We start from the raw sequence: 23,882 nt of genomic DNA, 5'->3' as shown, positions 1-23,882 counted from the left end.
ACAGTATTAGAAAAACTTCCATCCCCTTCGAAAAGTAAAATGAGAATCAACCTGGTTATGAAACTATAAATGTTACAGAAAACATTAACCCAAAATTAACTTGCATTAGGCAAGTAATAAACACAAGTACAAAGTTGGCCTAGAACAGGTCAGAGGAAAAAGTGTTCACATGACGCAAGATGAAAATCACGTGATTTAACGAGGGTGCGTGCACCTCTTTCCCATCAAGGAGTACGCGCACACTGATAAAGAACACTAATTTTCCTTCCTTCCTCGCAGCTTCAACCAACGGCCACCTCTTCGTCCTCAGTGTCTTGTCTGCTTGAGACAAATCTTCGGTGAATCTCAGCTTGTGACTCCTCAGATATTGCCTCCAGATCAGGTCCCGCGTAGATCTTCTCACGAAGAGAATGATCACTGGTCTTGGTCTATTGCTCCTTCAGCTTTCCCAGTTGATGCACAACATCTATGTTATAGATGCGGAAGCGATAAATAATTATTTATTATAAATTTTTAAGGTCAGACAAGTAGTTTGTTGAGGGTTGGTTTGTAGGGAAGGACTACACGCCTGCGCACATATTCAAGCACGCATACCTATAGATTAAACACGTGATGCACATGTGTGCACACCGAATAATGTCAAGTCAAGTCAAGTCACCTTTATTTATATAGCGCTTTTTACAATACAGATTGTATCAAAGCAGCTTCACATTGATAAAATGAAAATAATACAACAAAGTTTGTTTCTAGAAGAAAATTGCATCATCGTCCACCTTTAATAAGGCAGATCAATAATATTGTTGAATATTAAATGTCCCCAACTAAGCAAGTCAAAAGCCAAGGCAACAGTGGCAAGGAACCAAAATTCCATCAGGTGACAGAATGGAGAAAAGAAAATAAGTTCATATTCATTTATAAATGACACAATACTAATGTTTTAACCTAGGAAGAATTCAGAAATCAATATTTGGTGGAATAACCCTGATTTTCAATCACAGCTTTCATGCGTCTTGGCATGCTCTCCACCAGTCTTTCACATTGATGTTGGGTGACTTTATGCCACTCCTGGTGCAGAAATTCAAGCAGCTCGGCTTTGTTTGATGGCTTGTGACCATCCATCTTCCTCTTGATCACATTCCAGAGGTTTTCAATAATAATAATAATAATTAATCATTTGTTACATTTATATAGCGCTTTTCTGGGTACTCAAAGCGTTTTACATAGAAGGGGGGAATTTCCTCAACCACCACCAGTGTGCAGCTTCACCTGGATGATGCAACGGCAGCCATATTGCGCCAGAACCCCCACCACACACACGCTTAATGGTGGAGAGGAGCCAATCAGTATATATGCAATGGGGTTCAGGTCTGGAGATTGGGCTGGCCATGACAGGGTCTTGATCTGGTGGTCCTCCATCCACACGTTGATTGACCTGGCTGTGTGGCATGGAGCATTGTCCTGCTGGAAAAAACAATCCTCAGAGTTGGGTAACATTGGCAGAGCAGAAGCAAGAAAGTTTTCTTCCAGGACAACTTTGTACGTGGCTCGATTCATGCGTCATTCACAAATACAAATCTGCCCGATTGCAGCCTTGCTGAAGCAGCCCCAGATCATCACCGATCCTCCACCAAATTTTACAGTGGGTGCGAGACAATGGACCTTGTAGGCCTCTCCAGGTCTCCGTCTAACCATTAGACGACCAGGTTTTGGACAAAGCTGAAAATTGATGAAACTTGCACGGCACAGCATGGATTAATGCAATGTTTTGAGGAGAATGTGCGGCTGTCAGTCGCCGCCGGTGTGGATACTGGCATTCGCAATCACAGATTATACTTTTTGGAAGTATGACCAACATAAGAATTTTCACTGGAAAATGACATCTGAACAAGTAACATCCACTATTAATCTGACCAACTAAGGGGAAAAAAGCATTGCAGTAAATCACGCTGGTTCGCTTATCATATCACGTCAAACTGTTAATAACATCAGCATTACGTGACTACATTTGATGCCCTTCTGATATTATCCTTGTTTTCGCATGGGCCCGGTTGCCGGTTGCTTTTTTTCTGTAGCCACTCCGAAGTCTGAAGTCTTTTGCATTTTACAATAGGTGAATCTCCAGATGTCACTGGTGATTGTGGTTTGAACCTTTCTGGATCCATCATCAAATTGATAAGTTTAATTATATCAAGTGCTGTGAGAAAAGGCTATAAATCTACACCTCTAGCATTGTCACACTCATAGCCTACTAGCCCAGACTCTTCTTTATGTGGACAGATGTGACGTAATGACGCAAAGACATGCTTGAATTTCCTGCAGAAATCCACCAGTACCACTGGAATTAAAAACATTATTACAAGCTTACCGTTTTGAGTCGAGCTAAGGCAAGCAGATAGGTTTGAACACTGGCTGGTTATGTACTTGCTCAAACATTTTTTGGGGGATAATTTTTAACACAAAAAAGTTGCAGCTTTAAATAATTATTGTTTTCCTGTTAATGGAAATCACTAAGAACTTCATAGAAAAAAAGATACTCTTGTAGCCACACTGTATCAAGATTTATCATTTTAGATCATCTTTTTATTTCTCTTTTGGATTATTTTGAAATAATCATTTAGTATTTTATTGTCCTCTATTAGCTGCAGAAATACATATTTCTAATGATAATTTATTATTTCATATGCATAGAATAACATTAGGCAAATCTTTCAATATTTTCTGAAAGAGTAAGTAAATTAAGAAGTAAATGGAACTGGATTTCTTTGGTTTAGTGAGTCTCCTAAATATATATAATTCCTTTTTTAAGGTAAAAGTTCTCACTCTCTTCTTTTCTGCATCTCCTCTGTGTGCTAATCTTTTACTATAAATGTTGAGCTTTATGATGTTTATTCCTCATTTAGGCCTATAAATCGCTTTAGATAAAAGCATCTACTAAATTAATAAATCTAAATGTAATAAATAATATTAAATCGACATTAAATACTATTGAAGATATTTGCAAATGTAAAAAATGCACTTTTGCTTAACTCAATGATGTATTTATTTAAGTTCTATTATGAAATTCTATATGATTTTTGTTGTTCATAGTTAATTGTCAGCAAAAAAAAAAACTTTACAATGAAATGGAAGTACAAATGTGGGCAGAGAAGAGAAATCGCTGTTATTCTGATTCAAGATTACGAGGCACATAAAATTAATACAATAATGATGTGAACGGATAAATCATTTATATTACACACCGCAAATATTCCATTAAAAAAAAACAAGAATTGTCAAATTTGATTTCATAATAGTCTAGTGTTATTTGCAGCATCATCCGCCAGAGAGTGCCGAACAAAGAATAGCCAAACGTTTGAATGAAAGAGAGTGAAACAGATTTTCATATTTATATCAATATATCCTAACCAATTGAATAGCCCTAATAATGTTTATTCGCCTGAAGAGCGTCTTACACGGTATACCATAAGCTTTTCTTGAGAACTATTTTAGAGGATATAAAATATTGAGAAAAGAATTAGCAAAATCAGCAACAGTGTGTACTATTTTTATTTTTATTATTTTATTATTCTCACTCGTCTCTGTGAAGGACCTAATTAGACGACCCATTGAACACTCTGCATGTATTACAGATAATTTTCTATTTTTAAATTATACAGTACGTTTATTTTTTTAAATAAATACATTTCCTCACACCAAACTGATACATTTGAAGAGCAAGTACAGTATTTGTAATACTTTAACAGAACTTTGTAATGTATTTGTGCCCATCTCTAATTACAAACCATTTCATTTTCAGACCAACAGGACCTGCTCAAATGATGCTCAAGCTTTTCTCATAAATAACAACACTTTTTTGACCCACACTTTAACTTATTTAACGAGTTGGTCTCAAACTCATTTTGTAGTTCATTATATTAACATATGAACATGTTCCAAAACATGACAACCACGCTCTCAGGAAGAAAAAAAAAGGTACAAAAACTGTAAAAAAGCACTAATATGTACCTTTCAGAGGTAAATAAGGTATAAATGTTTAACTTTTGAAAGGATTCTTCCCCAGTGACAGATTTTTTACCTTTTTTTTCTGAGGACATAAACAATATATCGTTTCATATTTTACTTTTTTGATTAAAAAACAAATGCTAAGACATTTATAAATGAGTCATTGTAGCTTAAGTGTCCAAATACTTTGAGACCACTATATATGAACATTATTTAAATATTTACATTTCACCGGAATCAAAACAAAATAATGCCTCACTGTGGTGGTCAAGGCCAAGAACAGGCAGTGAACCGATTAGAAATGTTATTTTCTCCAAACAAAAAGGACCAAAAATAATATACAAAAGACATCTTCAAACAAAGTCCATTAAAAAAAGATGGAAGTTAACTGAAACTAACAAAATTAAACATAAAAATAAATCTCCCCTGTTAACAAAGTAACAACAAAACAAAAACACTAAGGTTTTTGTTCTTGTAAGCTGTTCTTCTCAACACTGCTATAAATACCCAGTTAGTCTCTACCAAACCAATAATAGAGGTTAATATCAAATAATTACTTTCCAAAATAAACCACAACCAATAATACTATTTACAACACAATATACACTTTCTCCAAACTAACATAATACACTCAACTACTTAAAGCACAATATATCAAACTACAAACAAACTAAACGAAAAGATAAACTAAACGAAATAAATTAAAAGATCCCCCTATGAATCGGATCATGATGGTAAAGTTCAATTTTCTCTGGAACAGTATAAATTGGGAAACTGAAGCGCCGCCTCTCCCTTTGTCTGCGGCCGTCACTCCATGGACCAGGGTAATCTAGGGTAATAAAGTTAAACAGCAAAGAGAGATATAAAAAGTGTGCACCCTTCTGTACATTCAATATTTTACTAAACTGCTAACTCATTAACTTGTCCTGTGTTTTTCTTATAAGGGGATTTAAATAAAGTAACAACCCATAATAAAGGGATTTAATTAAAGTAACCATATTAAGTTAAACTTAACAATAACCAACCTAAACCATGGTAAAGGCCAAAATATGTGAGTTGGGCTACGCATCCGTCACACTCACCAACTATGAATGTCTGTATGACAAATAAAAATGTCAAATTTAGCGCGTTAGCCCTCTGGGGTCTGGGCTGTTTTTGGGGCCCTTGAGATGTTCTGACATGCCCTGACATTTGTGCTTTTTTCAGTTGCATATAAACATATTAATGGCAAAGGTGTAAATTCACTCTATATAGCACAAACAGGGCTACCATAATATGTGAGCCACGTGTATGTACATGTTTTCATTTTTGAGAGAATAATGTTTATGCATGGTTATTGAAAAAACTAAAAACAAAAATTTCTGAAATAAGGCCACAAAACACATAGTAAATATGTGTCAATAAGACTTTTGACTAATGGATGTCCTCGCCTAGAGTTCTCTTACGAGAGGTCTCTCGTACTGCGTAAGATATCTTACGCTAGGGGAAAATCCTTTTCCGCGAGATATTGAAGCCAAAAATTATCCTTAATTTTGTAATAATGCAAAACGCGTTGCAGCAGCAATGCAGACATAGGCGAGACAGCTCGCGCGCCTATTGGCTGCTCTGCGGCAACTGCAGCAGCCTATCGAGCGAGGCCTGGCGTGACGTCAGACCCAATCAGGGCACTTCGCGCCCGCTGCGTCACGTCCCGCCGAAATGGGCGTGGTCTAGGCCTATAAATATCGCTCGCAGGCAGCTATTATCTGATTTTTCATCCTTCAAGCGAAGCACACGCATCGCTGGAGCTGGATAAGAAGCCGCGCCGTCTGAAAGAGAGCACCTTAAGCGGGACGAGTCACTGAAGTCGCTGGCCGCGCCGCCTTCCTTGCCTTCCTGCTGCGCTTTCCGGCATTATATCCTTTCTCTGCTACTGTGTTTATGTATGTGTGTGTGCTCGCCGCCGCGACACACACTCCCATTGCACTAAAAGAGCTGGGCGTCTTTTTCAAGACGCCCCTTTTCCTGATCACGCAGCTCTCGCACTCGCTGACGGCGACTGCCCTCACTGCGAGTTAGGTACTGCCTATGGTGACTCTGAGGACTCACCTGGCATCCTTCTCCGAGACTGCTCCTCCGCCCCCCCCCCAACCCGCAAAGCTTGCCGGTTCGCCCGCTTGCCTTGCCTGCTTGGGGGACGATACCTGTTCTCCCTCTGTTCGAGCCGCGCACACCGCGCCGCTCACAGAGGATGTCAGGAGCGGGCGGTCACGGGGCTAGCTTTCTCTCTCCCTCTGTTCAAGCCGCGCAAACTGCGCCGCTCACAAGGGAGGCTGGAAGCGGACGGTCGGGGTTAGTTTTTCTTTACGTTATAAGAAAGCTACCCTGCCTTCTGTGCCCCATTCATGCGTCACTCACCGGCGAAAGGAGAAAGATGTGTTTTTTAGTCCCTCCGAGGATGGACTGATCTTCAATTTCTCATACATATTCCCAGTTCCCTGATCATGCGACTGGAAATATCAATATTGCAGCAGGCGAGCCTGTTTTAATACAAGCGCGCCTGCAAGCATACGCCGAAGAAAGCATGTGACGCTCTTATATGCTCGTGCATCCGAAAACCTTTGCGTTCCCCCCTGTGGCTCAGTGGCGGAATCATTGGTTTTTCTCACGAGAGACCGGAGTTCGAATCCCGGTCTAGCGGCAGTTAAAATTATGCCGCCAATGCTTCGCTCTGTCAGTTCCCTGAAAAGCGACTGCAGACGTGCATTTTGCAGCCAACGAGCGCGTTGCACAACCCGCTCGCCTGCACCCAAACACCGTTTCTATGGTTTCCGTGCGTCACTGGCGAAAGGAGAAAAGAGCGTTTTCTGGTCCCCCCGCGGACGGACCGACCTCCTCTTTCTCGTACATTTCTCATTCCCCTCTGAAGTTCGGGCGACTGGAAATGTCTGTATTGCAGTGAGCAAGCCTGTTGTAATACACGCATGCCTGCAAACAAACGCCAGCACGTTGACGCTCTCTTATAATACTCGGGCTAACTGAGTTACAATGTGTCTCCCCCTGTGGCCCAGTGGCAGACTCTCAGGTTTTTGCACGCGAGAGACCCGCGTTCGATCCCCGGGTCTACCGGCAGATAAAATTATGCCGTCAATGCTCGCTCTGTCAGTTCCCTGAAAAGGCGACTGCAGATGTGTATTTTGCAGCCAACGAGCGCGTTGTACAACCCGCTCGCCTGCACCCAAACACCGTTTCTATGGTGTTCCGTGCGTCACTGGCGTAAGGAAAAAAGGGAGTTTTTCTGGTCCCGCTGCGGACGGACCAACCTCCTTTTTCCTATACATTTCCCATTCCCCTCTGGAATTCAGGCGACTGGAAATGTCAATATTGCAGTGAACAAGCCTGTTGTAATGCACGCAGGCCTGCAACAAACGCCAGCATGTTGACGCTCTCTGTTTCTATGGCAACTTCTCGCTCGTTCAGTTCCAGTAAATGTGACTGTTCCAGTGTATCCTGCAGTAAACAAGTCGGTTCTGTCACCCGCTTGCCTGCACACAAACGCCGTTTTTACGGCTACCCAGATAAATCCCATAAGTGTGAATTTTTTCTGGTGTCCCGGCCACGGCCGATGGTGCTTTATGTGTAAGAAGAATGCCCACTGCCCAGTGCCCATCTCTACACACAAGCACAGCCCGTCACACAGGGCTCGCGCACATGAATCGGCTCAGACCGATTGCGCTTCAAACATGGTGAATGTGCCCACTAACACCACGTTATGCATGTCTCACGGTTTCTGTAAAAACGAAACCAACGTGCACTCGCTTCACGCAAGCGAACGATGCTTTCGGTGTGATAAATGTCCCCTCTGTCCCGCGCCCACATCCACACATAGACATGACAGTTCCCACGGGAACCGCCCAGCCCTCCCCCTCGCGGTTAACCACCGCAGAGGAGTCGAGCGCGGGCAATCTGCCCGCTGTCACCAGCGCGCCCCATGCCTCAAATGTCACGAGCGACACGCTTGTGTTACAGCACACCGAAGCTTCTCCATCGCTGAGCGAGCGGAGCGCGCTTCGTATTCGACCCCTAGCTATCCATGCAGACGCATGGGCAAAGCTACCCGGGGTTTCGAAGTGGGTGCTGAACATTATAGAAAGAGGCTATTCGCTGCAGTTTCGCCGACGCCCTCGCCGCTATGTGGCGCGCGTCGAGACCACGGTAAAAACAGAAGTAGCACATCTACTTCGAGCCGAAGTGACGAAACTATTGAGCAAAGGGGCCATAGAACCTCTCTCTCAAGATCAGAGCGAGGGAGGGCTATACAGCAGATACTTCCTGGTACCGAAAAAAGACGGGGGTCTCAGACCCATACTAGATCTAAGGCAACTGAACAAAGTGCTTGTGAAGCGACAGTTCAGGATGCTCACGACCAGGCAAATCCTTGTGCAGATTCGCCAAGGAGATTGGTTTGTGTCAATAGATCTGAAAGACGCGTATTTTCAAATACAGATAGCGTCACGTCACAGGCGATATTTGAGATTCGCCTTCGAGGGCCAGGCATATCAGTACACAGTCCTGCCGTTCGGTTTGTCCCTAGCACCCCGTACATTTACGAAGTGCATGGATGCGGCGCTCGCACCCCTCAGAATGAGAGGCATGCGAGTGCTGAACTATTTGGACGATTGGCTGATTCTAGCGCAATCTCGCGCAGTGCTCATAGAACACACGACCATTTTACTCGATCACCTCGAGGATTTGGGTCTGAGTGTCAATTGGGCGAAGAGCTCCCTGTCACCCAGTCAGAAAATATCTTTCCTGGGCACAGAACTGGACTCACTATCCATGATAGCGCGACTATCACAACAGCGCGCGGTAGACATTCGACGCACAGCGAACTCTTTTCGCTGCGGCGCGTCTGTCCCGCTCAAGAGATTTCAGAAGATGCTAGGTCTCATGGCCTCAGCATCGTCAGTGCTCCAGCTGGGTCTGCTCCGCATGCGCCCGCTGCAGTTTTGGCTGAAAGCGCGAGTCCCACGCGAAGCGTGGGCACCCGGTTTGCTTCGCCTCAGGGTCAATCAGAAATGCGTTACAGCTTTGAAACCCTGGAAAGCGAACGACTGGTACCAATCAGGTGTAAGCCTGGGGACTTCCTCGAGGGTGAAAGTGGTGTCCACGGACGCGTCCACCTCGGGATGGGGAGCGCTGCTCGAGGGCAGACCGTTCTTCGGCCAGTGGTCAGAACGGGAGAAGCTCCTGCACATAAACTGCCTCGAAATGCTGGCAGTAGACAACGCGCTGACGCGTTTTTGTCCCCAAATAAAAGGTCACCACGTCTTGGTCCGTTCGGACAACATGTCTGTGGTGTCCTACATAAATCGCCAGGGCGGCATCAGATCCGAGAAACTGTACAGGCTGGCAGAACGCCTCCTGGTATGGGCTCAGTGCAACCTGCGCTCGCTCAGAGCAGCGCACGTGCCAGGGATCATGAATATAGGACCAGACAGACTGTCCAGGAACAATGTTCCGGCAGGCGAATGGTCTCTACACCCACAGACAGTCCAACTGCTGTGGAAGAAATTCGGCAGAGCGGAAGTGGACCTGTTTGCGTCTCAAGAAAACGCTCACTGTCAAGAATTTTTCTCCAAGAGCAGGAGCGCGCTGGCCCATGTGTGGCCCCGCCGCCCGCTCTATGCTTTTCCCCCCGTCTCTCTCCTGCCTCAGGTGATAGAACGGATCAGGGAAGAAGGATGCTCAGTACTGCTGGTAGCACCGTTCTGGAAAAACCAACCTTGGTTCCCAGCCGTGATGCAGTTAGCAAGTACTGCCCCGTGGCCAGTACCAGTGAGGAGAGATCTCCTCTCACAGGCCCGCGGCTCGATCTGGCATCCTCACCCGGAACTATGGTCCCTTCATGTCTGGGCCATCAACGGGTACATGTTGGACTCCCTAAAGGAGTATTAAACACGATCACGCAGGCTAGAGCTCCGTCTACAAGACGACTCTATTCTTCGAAATGGTCAGTGTTTTCGGGCTGGTGCACAGCCCGTGGTGTGTCACCCACAAACTGTGATGTGACGGAGGTGCTTTCCTTCCTACAAGAGCTGTTGGATGGGGGCAGGGCCCCCTCCACGCTCAAAGTTTATGTGGCGGCTATAGCAGCGTTCTCAGAAACAACGCTTGGTCAGTCAATAGGAAGGAACGATTTAGTCATCCGCTTCCTTAGAGGAGCTAAGAGACTGAATCCTCCCAGACCTCCCTCAGTCCCCGTATGGGACCTTTCTACGGTTCTGGAAGCCATGAAAGGTGCGCCATTTGAGCCTTTACAGTCAATCGATTTGAAACACCTGTCTTTCAAAACGGTGTTTTTGCTGGCTCTCGCTTCAGTGAAGCGCATAGGGGATCTGCACGCGCTCTCTGTGAGCGCGGCGTGCATGGAGTTTGGGCCCAATGACTCAAAAGTTATACTCAAACCTAAGCACGGTTATGTTCCAAAATCCCTCAACACACCGTTTAGGGCGCAGATTATCTCTCTGTCAGCCCTACCGGTCCCTGATGAGGAAAGAGACGCGAGCCTCCTTTGCCCAGTCAGGGCATTACGAGCTTATGTGTCTCGCTCGTCTGTTTTCAGACAGACGGAACAGCTCTTTGTTTCGTTTAGCGGACGTTCTAAGGGACTAGCCGCGTCGAAACAGAGCCTATCCAGATGGATAGTTGATGCTATAGCGCTGGCATACGCCTCCAAGGGCATGCAGTGCCCTTTGGGTGTCAGAGCGCATTCCACGAGAGGCATGGCCTCTTCGTGGGCCTGGTCAAGTGGGATTGCCTTGCAAGATATTTGTATGGCGGCAGGCTGGGCCTCCCCGTCTACATTTATAAGGTTTTATAACCTAGAGGTTCCCGCCCTGCAGGCCAGGCTGCTGTCGGTCTAAACTACCAGTATTATCTGACCTGATGCGCTCAGCTCAGAATGCTGCGTTTGCTGAGCACAGCTCAATGTTCGACAGTTTAAAGCTGGGCAAACTGTGTAAGACCCACATTTTTCCCCATCAGTTCAGGCCGTACCCCGCCCTGTCTGTATGATGAAATTCGCGTCCCATCGACGCTACTTTATGTGGAAGAGTGAGGCTGCACCCCTCCTTCTTCCCGGACTCTCTGTGAGTTCACTGAGTGATTGTGCACTATATGTACCCCGGGCTTTCGCCCTTGGGTCTTTGGTGTCAGATCTCAGCATGCACGGCGTTTTACATTGGGTCCCCTAGCGTAAGATATCTTACGCAGTACGAGAGACCTCTCGTAAGAGAACGTACTCGGTTACTAACGTAACCTCGGTTCTCTCTAGAAGAGGGAACGAGTACTGCGTATCTTGCCGTGCATGCACACGCTCTGGTTGCTTCGATGATGAAAAACCAGATAATAGCTGCCTGCGAGCGATATTTATAGGCCTAGACCACGCCCATTTCGGCGGGACGTGACGCAGCGGGCGCGAAGTGCCCTGATTGGGTCTGACGTCACGCCAGGCCTCGCTCGATAGGCTGCTGCAGTTGCCGCAGAGCAGCCAATAGGCGCGCGAGCTGTCTCGCCTATGTCTGCATTGCTGCTGCAACGCGTTTTGCATTATTACAAAATTAAGGATAATTTTTGGCTTCAATATCTCGCGGAAAAGGATTTTCCCCTAGCGTAAGATATCTTACGCAGTACTCGTTCCCTCTTCTAGAGAGAACCGAGGTTACGTTAGTAACCGAGTACGTTTTTTCTTCAAAATTATGTGAAAATAGTATTGCTTTATCGTTCACATAAAACCATACATTGATTTAAATTGATGTAAAACAGGTTTTGCTTGGAAAGCCAATATGCGAGGGGGGCGTGAACGAGGAGTGGTTTACACCTTAGAATACAATGTCCCACCCACTCTGCATAATGATGAGCCATTCACTCAGGTGTGACACTGAATGAGCCACAATGCAAGGACAAAAGATATATTTAGAAGAAGACTTATATTGACCATTTAAGATGTTGCTTACATCTATCTTGTAAATATGTTTTGCTATTTTATTAAAAAGGTTACAATTACAACAATAATTACAATTTCAACAATATTTCAAGTGTACTCTTTCTTTGTAAAAAAAAAAGATTATAGGCCTACATTTTATCTATGTATTCGTTAGTTTGAATATAGTCAACATTGGAACAGCTAACATCTTAGTTGATGACTTTATTTTTGACAAAAATAGATATAGAAATTGCTAAACAAAAGCTTATTTGACGTGGCAGTATATTCTACAGTAAAAACTGTACCCAAATCTAGTCAACAAGATGTTGTCTTTCATATTTCGCCTGACTGTAATGTTGTTTTCATGAAATATTAGGGCATATTGTTAATTTGCAGTTTAATACGTTGCTTATACAAATAGCCTACATTTTATTTCAACATATTTCAGTTGATTTTTACTCATCTCAGTATAGCAATACAGTTTGCTAAAACATCATCATTCATTCACACACGCAATTTAAATTTAACTTCTGGCAAAGATGAAGTTGACGATAGGCTATTGACTCGCGATCTTCGCAGTAGGCTAGTGAACGCACCGGAGAAATGCACATTTATTAGGCTACATAGTTTTTTGTTTTGGATGGTTTTGTTTAGAACCAGCTTTCTGTAAATATATTTCACATTTTTTAGACATGTGAGGCGAGTAGGCTACGGTCTGGTTAATGATGATCTCCAGTTCAAGCACCTTATGTTGTGATTGCTAGCCTATATTTACTTTAAATCCAGGAAATTTGTTAATGAAAAAATTATTAAAATTAAGATACAATTGATACAAAACGAAATTCGTTTTAAAGAAAGGATTTGTAGTTTCTGTTTTGAGGTCTCTGTGAAAGTTTGAAAGTCTTTTAGTGCGCTTTCAGAGCGCTCGCGTCCATAATGGAGAACTGTCACGTAATATTGTTTTTTCCTCATAAATGCGAATAGAAAAATAAAAGACAAAAGACTTTTAAGAAAAACCTACTCCGAAATTGTGTCCTCGGTCCTCTTCAAAATGCTGCCGTTCGTAGTCTGAGTTACAATCTTCCTCTGAGGAAACAACCCGGTATCATGCAACCTCGCTGTCCAGAATCATCTGAAGGGCGTCTTTACTGGAGAAGCGTGCCATACTCAAAACGCGATGAACTATCAGTAAGTCTGATGAAGAAACTGTGTTTTTATGGCATTGATCGGGGGGCGTATGCGATGCATACTAGATCACCTAAACTATTTACCATTTGAATAGCGCCGGGGGCGGGGCGGCCTCAACTCATTATAGAGATAATAGTTTTTAGTTTTTTCAATAACCATGCATAAACATTATTCTCTCAAAAATGAAAACATGTACATACACGTGGCTCACATATTATGGTAGCCCTGTTTGTGCTATATAGAGTGAATTTACACCTTTGCCATTAATATGTTTATATGCAACTGAAAAAAGCACAAATGTCAGGGCATGTCAGAACATCTCAAGGGCCCCAAAAACAGCCCAGACCCCAGAGGGTTAAAGCTACTATTAAAGTTATCAGTCAAGAGCAGTGAGTGATTTTCTCTTTGCATTTTGTTGTTTTATTCAAATTATCATAAATTCAAATTATCATAATTTACTCTCTCAAGTTGTTTTAAACTCGAATAAGTTTCTTCTGTTGAAAATAAAAGTTATTTGGAAGAATGTGGGTAACCAAACAGTTGATATACCCCAGTGACTACCATAGTATATTTTTCTCCTATGGAAGTCAATGGGGACCAGCTATACTGTTTTGATAGCCACATTCTTCAAAATATTAATATTAGAAAAATATTAGAAACTATTAGAAGGAAATTAAAACAGGTTTGGAACAACATTAAAGTGCGTAAATGATGAGATAATTTTTATTTTTGGGTGAACTATCCCTTTAAGGACAAGCGGCAGCGTGTTTACTATTGCTACTGTCTCTTTAAGAGCTGCAGGCGACACGTCTAATATACACGCATTTGACAAGCAGATTTTCTCTCAATTTTCTCAAGTTTGCTTTCACTTTAGACATAACCGACTTTGTTTATGTAAACCTTGTGTGTATTTAACAGTATAAGCACAATAAGACTCGAAAGATAACTTAGTCCAGTATCCAGGCACTGGTAGACAGGCTTTTAGTGCATGTGAGCTTCACATGTACGCGCTGAGAAACGCACACGTTAGAACAGCGCATCAGCACGCGAATTAAATGTTTAACCGACAAGGCATTAAAGAACTTTTGTGAACTGCAGTGTCCCGTTCCGCTGGGTAACATTTTATGTGAATATACGTCGCGTTGTTCAGTATGTTGGGACAGGCGCCAGAACAGATATAATGCACGATTCTACGATATTTCTTCAAAAGCAGATCGTGGAGACATTTTAATCGTCCACGATCAAAAATCGTCATATCGCACACCCCTACCTCAAACATGTGTTAGCTTGTAAAAATTATCCCTTGATGGTGAAGACAATGAAGCTGCAGAAGATCCCGTGTCAAAATATGGAAGCACCTCAATTGCATGGGAGTATATTGAATTACATTTCACTTTACTGTACACTTGTAGATAAGACTGAAATACAAATACAGGACAAAATGAATCTTACTGCTCAGTATCCAGTTTGTTCAGTGTGCAGTTTGGATCATTCAGTAGATCAGAGAGTATCTTGACTCCTGATTCTCCCAAGTTATTGTAGCTCAGATCCAGCTCTCTCAGGTGTGAGGGGTTTGAACGCAGAGCTGAAGCCAGATAACAACAGCCTTCATCTGTCACCTCACAGTGACACATTCTACAAACACACAAATAAACAATGAAGATCTGAGACATTAGAACTCTCTACAAAATCTTGTTAAATCTTCTGAATAATTACATATCCATTTAATATTAACTGAAAAGAGTTGAATAGCTCTTGTTTCATAAACTATCATTTTGGCTGAAAGGAGAATATGGTTCTGATCACCAGTTGATCTATAAAACCATCTACCAGATACTGAGGATCATAAGCAAAACATTTGTATATCCTAAAGGAAACAGCCGTGTTCAAGTAAGTTTGGGTTTTAGGTTCTGAGTAAACGAAATGCTGTTGACACTTAATACATTGTTTTCTGCAAAACATAGTTTTTCTTTCCTCTTAGAGAGAGTGGCGCTTATACATACATATACAAAATTCACGCATTAAAGAATCTACTAAATATTAAATGTATTGTCATAATTTATAATGCTTCAATATACTGAATGAATGAATCTCAAACCTCAGTATCTCCAGCTGACAGTTTGTGCTCTTCAGTCCATCAGAGAGCAGCTTCACTCCTGAATCATGCAGGTCATTGCTACTCATGTCCAGCTCTATCAGATGGGAGTTTGATGATTGTAGAACTGATGCCATAATTTCACAGCTCTGACCAGTGAGGTGACACCATGACAATCTGAACAGAATAATACAAAACTGAACAATTGCACATCCATTAACAGTAATGTACAAATACTTTGTTTCTGTATTTAAAGGAGAACTTGGTAACTTTTTTAACTTAATAAAACTGTCTAGAAATCATTTGGATGGTTAAACAACCTGTTCTGGTGATATTGGTGACTTTCCCCGCTCCCCCCAGCGTTCCCAGGCGGAAAACCAACCTTGCAACTTGCGCACTGCCGTCCCGGCAAAGTGAAATTGGAAGTCTCGTGAGAACCGAGAACGAGAAGAGAACGAGCGCGAAACACAAATTGCTTTACGGCAATTCGACATAAACACACACGCATGTATGATGTATTACCAGATGACCCACCTCGGTAGACATAGCTCCACACGATACAGTTGGCTTGCTCCGATCAAAACTAACGCACATGAGCAGCGGTAGAGAGGGGGAGGAGGCCGCCGCAAGTGAGTTTTTTACGACTGTGTTGTGAAATATACGCCCCCCCACAGCTGTAGGGGGAGCTCGTGGGGAAAACATGCGACAACAAAAGGGAAAATCAGCGAAGAAGTGACTAGAGTTCGCTAGAGTTACAGAGTTCTCCTTTAACCATACTCCAAATGCTCCAAAAGTGTGACACAACAGCGATTAAATTGTGCAGCTGCAACATGAGAGAAGAGAGAGACAGGCCTCCAGTGCAGCGATGATGAACCTGCTTGTGCCGGCTGCTCTAACCAGTGATAAACACAACAAGAATGATTCGACCCATTTGAATTCAACACTCCTATGATACGGGAACCATTAAGGCAGTTTCTAACACTAGAAATACTGTAGACTAGAAACCATTGGCTGCGTAACAAAAGACCTAACAAGACCTGGTGTGTGATCCAAGATGGAGGCTTCTAGCTGCCTGCGAACAAGAATCAAACACTCTCACTTTCACACTCTCTCACACACAGCTTACGTCGACTGTGTTTACGTGAATTCACCAAGGCAGGCATTTTGACATATTTCTGTGGGTCTTTTACCGTTTAAGTACACAACCAAAGACAAAGTCTACTAAACTTGTCCATGTTCTATATATGCAATGTTGCAAATATATATCATAACATAATATAATAATTTAATGAAATAAAACAGTTATATATACACACTATTTGATTTTCTCAATTTGTTATGACGTACTACTGTCAGATTATCAAATAACAAAAAGATGGCAGTTTAATTTGTTTATCTAAAAAACGTACAACAAGATTTGACAAGCCATCTCTCATGCGCTGACAATGGGGAGAAACATCTCTATTGCAATACATGCTTCATTGACTTCATCATCATTATCTTACTTACAGTGATATTGGGAGGACCAAAAATGTTGTATGTACCTTATTAATAAAAAATATTATATGTACAGGCAAATAGATGAACCCAGAATATGAACGCAACATGCAACAATTTACATTCATGAAACCATTATAAAGAAAAATAACTAACATGCAACTTACCACAATGAATACAAATTCTGGGTTAATCTGCTTGCCTGAATGTAAAGCAGACTGAATTTAATATATTTAAATCAATGAATTTGATTTATGAATCTCAAACCTCAGTATCTTCAGCTGACAGTTTGGGCTCTTCAGTCCATCAGAGAGCAGCTCCACTCCGTAATCATGCAGTTCATTCTCACTCACGTCCAGCTCTATCAGATAGTTTTGTGTCTGCAGGGCCAAAGCCACAGTTTCACAGCAGAAGTCAAAGAGTCCAGGTAGTCTGTAAAAACAGGATATTTTTCCAAGAAATACTGTGTGTTTATCTTGTAGAAACAGTGTTTGTACTGACAGTTATAGGTAATGTCTTGTTCTCTGTGAACATTCAAGCTTTCTAGAAAAAAGTCAAGTGACTTTCAAATGTATGTCTATAAAGTCAGTGTTTAGTAAATCCATTTTATTAAATGCAGATTTTACTCTCCAAAATCATTCCAAAAACTTTGAATTAACAGCTGTCAACAAGTTACTTACATGGCTTTCCTGCAGCATCTTACAGCTGGGAGAATATTAATTTGGCTTCCCAGTCTATGATTGTACATACTCAGGTCAAACTCATCCAGCACCTGCCCTGACATCAGGAGTACGTAAGCCATCAATGAGTACATGGAAGGTGAGACCTCTATTTCTGAAGATGATCTGATGTATCTTTGTATTACTGTATATAATGAATTGTCATTGAGCTCCAGTAAGCAGTGGAACAGGTTGACTGAAGCTTCAGGTGAACGTTCCTCTTGGTCTTGTAATAGTTCTGTAATGTGCTCAGTTATTTCTATGACGCTGTTTTTGCTGTCTTCAGTGTGTGTGAACAGGCCTCTGAGAAGGTTTTGATTGAACTCCAGTGAAATGCCCATCAGAAACCGTAAAAATAGGTCTAAATGTCCTTTCTTACTTTTCATTGCTTTCTCAACAGCTTTCTTTAGTAAAACATGTAAAGCAGTATTTCTGTCTGGCCTTGCTAAGAGAGACACACACTTAATCTTAATGTTCATTGTTTTGTACATTTGATATTCAGGGTGATGGAAAAACAGACCGTCAGGCTGGACCTCATTTGTTCCTTTAAAGAAAAACTCCAGTTCGTCCACGTTCTTGTTCAGGTAGCAGAGGAACACATGCACTGCAGCGAGGAACTCTTGAACAGTTAGATGCACGAAGCAGAAGACCTTCATCTCATGAAGTCCAGCCTCTTGCTGAAAGATCTCAGTGAGCATTCCTGTGGACTCAAAGTCCTCACTCACATCAATCCCACATGCTTTCAGATCTTCCTCATTGAACACTATGTTTTCCTTCTTCAGCTGTTCAAACGCTAGTTTAGCTAACTTCAAAATCATTGTTTTATTGGACTCTAAGAGCTTGGTACGTTCTCTTTCTGTTTTTCTGTCATGCTTCTGGCTCTTCATGTTCATCTGTATCAGCAGGAAGTGGATGTACATTTCAGTGAGTGTCGTGTTGATGTTTTCTGCATCGTTCCCAATGGAGATGCCCTGAAGAACAATGGCTGTGATCCAACAGAACACGGGAATGTAACACATGATGTAGAGACTACGAGATTTCTTAATGTGTGAGATTATTCTGGAGGCCTGAGTCTCATCTGTGATTCTCTTTCTGAAATACTCCTCCTTCTGCTGGTCAGTGAATCCTCGCACCTCGGTGAACAACCCTACACACTCCGGAGGGATCTGATTGGCTGCTGCTGGTCGTGATGTCACCCAGACGTGAGCAGATGGAAGCAGAGTTCCGTTCACCAGACTTGTAAACAGTTTATCTACAGATGATTGCTCCTCAAAGCTTTCAATTTCACAGTCAAAATCCAAAGTCAGTCGACTCTCATCCAGTCCATCAAAGATAAACGCAAGCTTACAACTATATATCTTACATATATTTGCTGTTTCCAGTTTCTTCAGTTCAGGATTAAATTTCTGTAGAATCTCATGCAGACTGAACTCTCTGTCTTTAATGCAGTTTATCTTTCGGAATGGAAGCAGGAAAACACAGTCTATATCCTGATTGGCTTTTCCTTCTGCCCAGTCCAGAATGAACTTGTGCACTGAGACCGTTTTTCCAATGCCAGCGATGCCTTTGGTCAGCACAATCTTTTTCTTTTTTTTGTTCAGATTAAATACATCATTGCATTTGATTGGCCTGTCCTGTGATTTACGGGGTTTAATATTTTCATCAATCTGCAGAATCTCATGTTCTTGATTGACTTCTTTAAGATCCCCCTCCGTAATGAAGAGTTCTGTGAAAACATCCCTGAGATCTGCTTCATTTTCCTTTTTACACTCAAAAATGTGCTCTACTTTCTCCTTCATGTTCATTTTGTGAGTTTCCAAGAATTCCTGCTGCCAGAAATCATCTGTTATGAAAAATATAAATAAACATTTAAAGGTGTGAACAAAACACTAGAAAATTTAAACACAAAGGTTTTCACATTAGAATGATTATCATTAAAATCAACTGGAGCAAATATATGGTATTTAAATTCATAGTAATGAAAGCAGTTCTGTTCTGTACTGAGATCAATATACATCAAACATGTCAAAATAATTTCTGATTCCTCTGTAAGGATGTTTAAGGTTCATTTACCTTGTTTTCTTGGGCGTTTCTCAGCTGGCTCTAATAAAGTTTGCACTGTGAAGAGAGAGAAAAGAATGAGACTTAATGTTCATCAAATTATCCTGAAAAAGGTTCTGCATCGTGTTTCAACACTTCATTAAGCAGCACAACTATTAAACTATTAACAAAATCATATTAGAATGATTTCTGAAGGATCATGTGACACTGAAGACTGAGTAATGATGCTGAAAATTTTGCTGTGAAAGACTTCCTGTGATGGCAACATGGGAATGTTTTTTTATATATATATATATATATATATATTCAAATAGAAAAAAGCTATTTTAAATTGTAATATTTAATAATATTTTAACTATTTTTGATCACATAAATGCAGGCTTGGTGAACATAAGAATCTTCTTTTAAAAAATCTGAATGCACATTTCTATGAATCTATGCTGTCTATCTATTCTATCTTTCCTTTAATACCTTCAGTGTAGTTGTTCTGTAACTCTTCGGCCAGCCGGTTCTGGTTCATCTTCCTCAGGATGTTCAGTGTTTTCTTCACAGCTTCTTTTCTAAAACGCTCCATCATTATACCCACTATATCAGTGACATCAGCATTCTCCAGTTTACTAGCTTCAATGGGTCCATCATGTTTTAAGAGACTCTTAAATCTCTTCAGATCGTCTTTTTTCAGGTCATCTAGTGTATGATGAAGCAGCTCTAAAACAGATGCCATCGTCCTTCATGGACTGTTGGGAAAAGACAAAAAAAAATCTTCAAATAGTTGCACTTTTATAGCAGAGATCAATACATGTAAATAAATGTGTGTAATGAAATGACACTGTGATCAGATCAATTATTATGAAACATTTTTTTTTTTTTAAGGTGTAAGATTAATTCTTCAGGTTGTTATTCAGTTTATGATTCTGTGCTCATTAGTAGATCATTTCACACACACACACACACACACACTTATCTTTGATTAATTTCTTAAAACTGAATAAATTCCCATTATCAAAATTAATCTGTATAATTAAATAAAGGTTTTAATGTTGAATCAGTATGTTCATTCATGAGTAGAGAGCAGGAGGTAAAGTAAGTTTAGTTGAGAAACAGAGATTTTTAACAGCTTTAGTGTCATAGACCTAAAGCCATATTTAATGTTCGACAGAAATGAAAACGAGGGAAACAGTAGAAATAGTGTGCCAATTGTTCAGCTCACAAAACATCTTTTATAAAACCGTTTTGAAAGTTATATGTTTTGAAAATGACATGTGATCTAGAACTTTATTCATTCCACTGTAAAGACTGTAATCTAACACTCAGAGCTTCATTTCAGCTGCATAAAATTCAATAAAGGTCTATTAGTTGTGCGGCATTAATCTCCTGTGATTACTGGAAACATGACACTTAAAAATTGGTCAGTAACTTAATTTACTAACTTACCTAACTTAAATATTGACAATATTTGTAGATGTTTCTTTGTCCTCCTCTGAAACGGCGACTTGCTCAACAAAAGCACTGATCTTCTCTTCACTTCCGTGTTCTCATGAAGAACTGGGGGGCGTTTCTCTTTTTTCAGGAGTAAAACGACATGAGATGAAACTAGAGAAAAACATCCATTCAAGCAAACAAACACATATTTGTATCTTAGTGGAGTCTTTCCATTGATTTCTATTGTTTTTATACTGAGCTAATATTTCCTACCCTTTACCCCTTCAAACGGTTATGCTCAGTTTTGTTTCATTTTCACTGTTCTCTTCCTGGTTTGCCTGTCTTATTCCTGCTTCAGACTGTGCGATTTCAGCAATCATAAGATCATTCCAAATCACACTGTACGACATGGATCTAATAATCTTCGGTACGACATGTATTTAGACTGTACGATGATGACACCTATCGAATCATAGGCTACGACGCAAGTTAGGCTGCGTTTAGCTCCTCTTTTACATACACTTGTAAAGTTCCCTGAGCACTTCCCCTCGGGGGAATCCGCACCGCAATTTTGAAGTGCGTTCAACTTCATCAAGCGGACAAGAGAAGTTTACTTCGACAGACCCTTGATCCCTCGATTTTGACAGAGGAAGCAAGTATACTCAATATGTACACCTCAGGCAGATCCATCCCAGATAGCAGACGGATGTGGGCCACTTCAGACAATGATCCGGCAACGCAGGCCTTCTTATGGCCCGGAAAAAATATATGTGAGCCTAAAGTGGCCCACATGTAAAATGGCAAATATGGCCCAAATATTTTAAATCACTTGTGGTCCTTTTTAGGCAAAGATGCATTAAAACATCATTACCCCGTTGAGCTTTCCAGAAATGTACATCTTTGGGAGTTGAATGAACTTCTTGAAAGAAACAAAAATCTTCTCAGTTCTCACGTCATGAACTCACTCAGAGGCCCACACGGAAGAAAATTAATAGTTGAATAAAGTCGTGTTCCGAAGATGAACGAAAGTCTTACGGGGTTGGAACAACATGAGGGTGAGTAAATTCTGACAGAATTGTAATTTTTGGGTGAACTAACCCTTTAACGATCGCCAACTTAAGGAGGAAATTAAACCAACTTAAATAGAAAGTTACTACGCTAAAACAAAATAGAAAAATGGCCTAATGCATAATCGAACGATATAACGCGTCCGGGTTTAAATAGAGTTAAAATATAGAGGATGGAAAGTAAAATTGGATCGACTGCATGAAACTGCGACCGCACCGGCCGCCATCTTGGATCGCCTCCCTGCTGACTAATATTTAAATCTAGCACGTTTGGATCCAATGATGCTGGTATAGTGACAATTCTCTCTGGCCAATCAGTGATCTGCAGTGTTTACACGTCACATTTTCGTATCGGTACGAAACCTCAACTGAGGTGGTACTAATAAAAGTACCAGGTATAATACATGTAGTTGATTAATATTACTCACTTAAATTTATATTTAACCATAACAAGGACCAAACAGTGACTCCCCTCACAAAGACTTTTTTACATATTAATTAAAATATTATTTAGTATGTTTATTCAAAATGCTAGTGTGCAGAACCGCTTCTTTCTGACTGACAGCTTTTTGGACGATAAAATCATTAAGGATTTCATAGCAAAAAAAAATGGGTAACTTTATTTTAAGGTGTCCTTGTTACAGTGTAATTAATAATTGTACATTTAAGTACTGAGAATTTATTTTAAATTAACTAAATGTAGCCTATTTACTATAGGCTATGGTTACGATTCCGATTAGGTTTGGTTTAGGGTTAGTTGCATGTAATTATGCATAATTTTAGTAATTACTATAGAAACTACATGTAATATGCATGTTACCAAAGTGTTACCAAAAAATTATACACTTGTAACCATATTGTATCAAGATTTATCATTTATAAAACATCATCTTTTTTTCTCTTTTGGGTTTTTCTAAAGAATTAGGGTTTTATTGTCCTCTACTAGCTACTTCTGTTTATATTAGCTGCAGAATTACACATTTCGACTGATCATTTATTATTTCATATACATAGAATAACATTTGGCAATTTTTTCAATATTTTTTGTAAAAGGAACTGGGTTTATTTATTTATTTATTTGGTGAGTCTCTTAAATAATTTCTATATAATTCCTTTTATAAGATAATAGTTTTTTCACTCCATTCTTTACTACACCTTCTCTGTGTACTAATCTTTTACTATAAATGTTGAGTTTTGTGAAATTGTTCCTCGTTTAAGTCTATAACTTGCTTTAGATAAAATCGTCTGCTAAATTAATAAATCTAATTGTAGGCTAATAAATATTAAATGGACATTAAATACATTTGAATATTTGCAATGTAATAAAAGCATTTTTGTTTAACTCATATGTATTTATTTAATTTTTACTAAATACTACGATTTTCTCTGTTTTCTTTGTTTATATTAGTTCCTCTAGTGTTTTTTACAGCATCATCCGCCAGAGGGCGCCAAACCTCAAATATGTGAATGAAAGAGCGGGAAACAGATTTTCATGTACAACACTATTAATGCACTCACTATATGCTTTACTAAACGGGCATTTTTTGTTAAATAGACACTAAATATCACACATTTGGCTGAGCTTGTTTTTGGTTTGGATTTTGTGAAATGTTTTTAATGGATATATAATTTTATTTTGCGCTCATGAATTGCCTTTTATGAATATAGGCCTATTTATATATTTTATGCACGTGAATTATAGGTTTCATGCATGTTTTTGCATGAAATAGGCCTATTAGTGAGATTGATCTGGCTCCACAGATGGAGTCGTTTTAAAGCATTTGCAAAACCATGTGTAATTTCAGGCGTAGGCTATGTCATTGCAAACATTCACAGACATCACACTGAATTTCCTCTGATAATAA

The 23,882-nt window shown here is 40.6% G+C and overlaps 1 protein-coding gene across 2 annotated transcripts in view; it reads right to left on the bottom strand.

The window, feature by feature from the left end:
* LOC309473880 (NLR family CARD domain-containing protein 3-like) overlaps window positions 1-21,354 on the bottom strand; it is a 77,297-nt gene extending 55,943 nt beyond the window's left edge. The window contains exons 1-8 of one of the 2 annotated variants that reach the window (XM_082136126.1): window positions 20,963-21,351; window positions 20,000-20,265; window positions 19,541-19,585; window positions 17,429-19,310; window positions 17,016-17,180; window positions 15,255-15,428; window positions 14,609-14,791; window positions 4,293-4,831 (exon numbers count right to left, since the gene is read on the bottom strand). In XM_082136126.1, the coding sequence (XP_081992252.1) occupies window positions 4,810-4,831; window positions 14,609-14,791; window positions 15,255-15,428; window positions 17,016-17,180; window positions 17,429-19,310; window positions 19,541-19,585; window positions 20,000-20,252 (2,724 nt within the window). In that variant the 5' untranslated portion in view covers window positions 20,253-20,265; window positions 20,963-21,351 and the 3' untranslated portion in view covers window positions 4,293-4,809. Of the gene's footprint in view, window positions 1-4,292; window positions 4,832-14,608; window positions 14,792-15,254; window positions 15,429-17,015; window positions 17,181-17,428; window positions 19,311-19,540; window positions 19,586-19,999; window positions 20,266-20,962 lie in introns of those variants that run through there. The other variant, XM_082136123.1, reaches the window with a different exon arrangement.
* Window positions 21,355-23,882: the final 2,528 nt, after the last annotated feature.

Source organism: Leuciscus leuciscus, assembly GCF_965113295.1.
Source record: "Leuciscus leuciscus genome assembly, chromosome: 14".
Taxonomy (NCBI): domain Eukaryota; kingdom Metazoa; phylum Chordata; class Actinopteri; order Cypriniformes; family Leuciscidae; genus Leuciscus; species Leuciscus leuciscus.
Note: the sequence above shows the minus strand (reverse complement) of the source record. Positions and strands in the feature narration are given on the sequence as shown.